At 40.8% G+C, this 3,558-nt stretch overlaps 1 protein-coding gene across 1 annotated transcript; it reads right to left on the bottom strand.

Annotated features, from left to right (window-relative positions):
- Positions 1-783: 783 nt before the first annotated feature.
- LOC124935085 (keratin, type I cytoskeletal 10-like) lies at positions 784-2,280 on the bottom strand. The gene is made up of 2 exons (XM_047475546.1): positions 1,999-2,280; positions 784-1,395 (listed from the first exon to the last, which is right to left on the bottom strand). The coding sequence occupies exons 1-2, from the start codon at positions 2,278-2,280 to the stop codon at positions 784-786; spliced, it is 894 nt and encodes a 297-aa protein (XP_047331502.1).
- Positions 2,281-3,558: the final 1,278 nt, after the last annotated feature.

Genomic DNA, 3,558 nt, shown 5'->3' on the forward strand with positions numbered 1-3,558 from the left:
CTACGTATCCGTTAGACTGCACGTCTAACTACGTATCTATTAAACTGCACGTCTAACTACGTCTGTTAGACTGCATGTCTAACTACGTATCTGTTAGACTGCACGTCTAACTACGTATCTGTTAGACTGCACGTCTAACTACGTCTATTAGACTGCACGTCTAACTATGTATCTGTTATACTGCACGTCTAAGTACGTATCCATTAGACTGCACATCTAACTACGTCTATTAGACTACACGTCTAACTACGTCTATTAGACTACGCGTCTAACTACGTATGTTAGACTACACGTCTAACTACGTATCTGTTAGACTGCACGTCTAACTACGTATTCGTTAGACTTCACGTCTAACTACGTATCTGTTAGACTTCACATCTAACTACGCCTATTAAACTACATGTCTAACTCAATACACATAATGGCCAATCATTCTAATGAACCTCTTTTAGACTTAGTCTAATATAATCTGTTTTCAATACACCTTCACCAAAAACGATTAGACGGCTTAAATTAAGTTTTATACACACTCATCATCAAAATTCCAATTGTCAAAAAACTTTGACACTTAGTCAAAATAATTGGACCCAACAATTTCCCCATTTTTGATGATGATGCTAAAACTTTGCATAGGTAAAAAAATAAGCATCCATCATATAAAATAAAGAGTTAAACTTGTTCACCCATCTTACAAAAACATTTTCCAAAGAATCCAATATTCAGAAACAGAATTCAAGGAACCAAGTTCATAAATTAATAGAAGATAGTTTAAGAAAAAAGAGATTATTGTTCTTCCCTTTTTATGAGTGGGTCGATTGGGAAGCGAGATCCTTCATAGCTAAGTTCTTCACCGATCAGCAGGTTGTGAAAAAGAGGAAGAGAACGGCCACCACGACCAGTTCCACCACTTCGGCCACCACGATCACCTCCTATGCTTCTACCACCACGATCGCCTCTAGTGCTTCTACCACCGCGATCACCGTTGCGACCTCCGCCTCTTTTAATTGGTCTGTCACTATCATCACTAATTGGCTTTCTCTTGGACCTGGTGCTTTTTAAGGCACCACCACCTCTTCTTCCACTATTGTCCTCACCTTGAGTGATAAGATTCTTCTCTTTCTCGGTAGCAGCCTTTGAATTTTCTTCTTCTTGAATCCTTCTTGCAAAAGTATCAGCATGTTCTAACATTTCAGCGTCGGCTCGGCTCATGTTACCTTGAACTTCAACCAACTGATCTCGAAGCAGACTCATCTCATCCATAACTTCATTATGCATTTCAATGTTGTTTTCTCTTTCGCAGTCAAACAACTCGGATTGCCGTTTGAATAAGTTCTTTTCAAATTTGGAGTAAGACTTGTTAACGATATGAACTTCATACGTGTTCTTCTTTAGTGTCTACTCCATCTCATTTCGAGTCTTAAGAAGATCAGCAAATTCCTCCTTATTTGATTTCTAAGTCTTCATGATTTTCATCATATTTGATTCCATTACAACTATATTCTTTTGAAGAGTTGTCATCAATGCTGTCATGGACTTCATAAGCTTCGTACCATCAGCAGATGATCCCTCGTTCGATAAAATCTCTTAAGAATCTGTTGGAGCGGTCTGAATAGGACTGATGTGGGAATGAACTTGCATGGACTACTCAGGTCCATCCTCCGCTAACTCGCTTTCAGATTTTTCTTCTTCTTCTTCCATAACATCTCCACAAACCTTGTGAACTATATCAGACAACTTTCTTGAATCATGATAAGGGTTGAGAATATTATCATGAATATTTGCAACAGTGATACCAGGAAATGGTAGAGGCTTGGAAGATCCATCATTTTTGCCTTGTTCTCCCTCAGATGAGAAACTCTTCTCTTATTCCTTATCTTTTGAAGGTTCCCCCTCAGATCTTGCAATATCAGGCCGACTAACTTTAACCTCTTTTTCTAGAGATTCCTCTACTTCAAGAACAGGGGACTCCAAAACTTCCTCTTCCTAATTAATAATAACTTGATCGGGTTCCTTAACGACTTCTTCTTCTTCGATAGACGGGTTGGCTTGAACGGGTTCCATAGAATGCTCAATACGGGGTTGAGCCATTAGACGTTTTTCCTCTGCTGAAAAACTTCTCATTTCTATAAGAAGAGCAACAGCTTGCTCATCTTCATCAACATTATAGTCATCGGACATATCCATAAGCTCACCTTCATCAGAAGAACTTCCAAATGGACTGGCCCTTGAGCAATTTGCTCCATGAACATATCTGGTAACAACGGAAATGTAATCCTCCATAATATCATCCAATCTTTTCAGAGCTTTCTCCTATGCCTTAACACCTTTCTCAAGAGGGTTAAAATTGGCTCTTCTAGCCTGCAGAATCGGGAAGAGAGCTCTTCCTCTCAGGTTTGCTTCAACTAGCTCTTTTCTCTTAAGAGCTTCTTAGACCTCAGACGTCTTGGCCCATTTCAAGACTCTTTTCTCATTTCTTACGAGCTTTAACCATTGACTGCTAATGCTTCTGCCCTTGATGACCTCATCGTACTTGATAGACATTTTATTCAAGACCCAAGTGTCAAAAATTTTGATCTTTTCAGCAGCAATATTGTTGGCCTGATCCATCATAAGATTGACGATGCAGGTTGCTTCAGAGACATCCTCATTAGGATCGATTACGACATCCTTCCCTTTTCCAATCACATCAACAGGCATTGGAATGGGCCTTGGTTCCCCAATCGTGATTCCAGCATCTATTCTTGTGGAACGCATGATTTCGTGGGCAGAAAGGGGTTTCACAAAGAGTTCCATCGTGGGCTCGGCCGGAACAAACTTACTAGTCACTAATGACAACGTTGGGATAAGATTTGGAACATGAGGCATTTCGACTATCATAGAAATAGCCTTTTCAGATTCACCACCAGCAACAAGGGTAAGAACTGCACCTTGTTCTAGTTCAATAGACTCTGTAGCACCAGCGGCTACAAGATTGGTTTGACTGACAGGAGACGGAACCCTATCAAAATTTTATGTGTTTGAACCAACTAGCTCAACAGTTGGCCAGCAGCAGATTCCTCTACAGGAATAAAGACAGATACATCTTGTTCCACCACAGGAACATTAAATTTAGGCACTTCGGCCTGAGATTGGGAAGGGGTTACCTTCGATGATGCTTTCACCGATTTAGACGCCCGGGGTGCCTTTGATTTTTCTCCTCTTGAAATAGAGGATCTGGATTGCTTTCGCAACTGACTCACAGTTGGAGACAGGGGAGACATGGGGATGGCAGCAAGATCGACTGGACCTTGCTTAACTCTGGAATCGACTATTCTAGAATCCTTCTTCGAAGAACTTTTAAGGCTGGTAGAACTAGCCTTATATTCATTTACAATTTTAGATCGTTTGGCTCCTGAAGACAGAACAGAAGACGCTGGATGTCTAGAACGGGTAACAGACCTTTCTCATGTCTGTTGGCTTGATGCTCCCGAGAGAGATTCTTTGTTGTTCTTCATTTTGACAAGGGTGTTGGCGACGGTGAAGATAGTGAACACCCTGGTCGAGTTGATTGGCTCCGAC

This window comes from Impatiens glandulifera, chromosome 4 (genome assembly GCF_907164915.1).
Source record: "Impatiens glandulifera chromosome 4, dImpGla2.1, whole genome shotgun sequence".
NCBI lineage: Eukaryota > Viridiplantae > Streptophyta > Magnoliopsida > Ericales > Balsaminaceae > Impatiens > Impatiens glandulifera.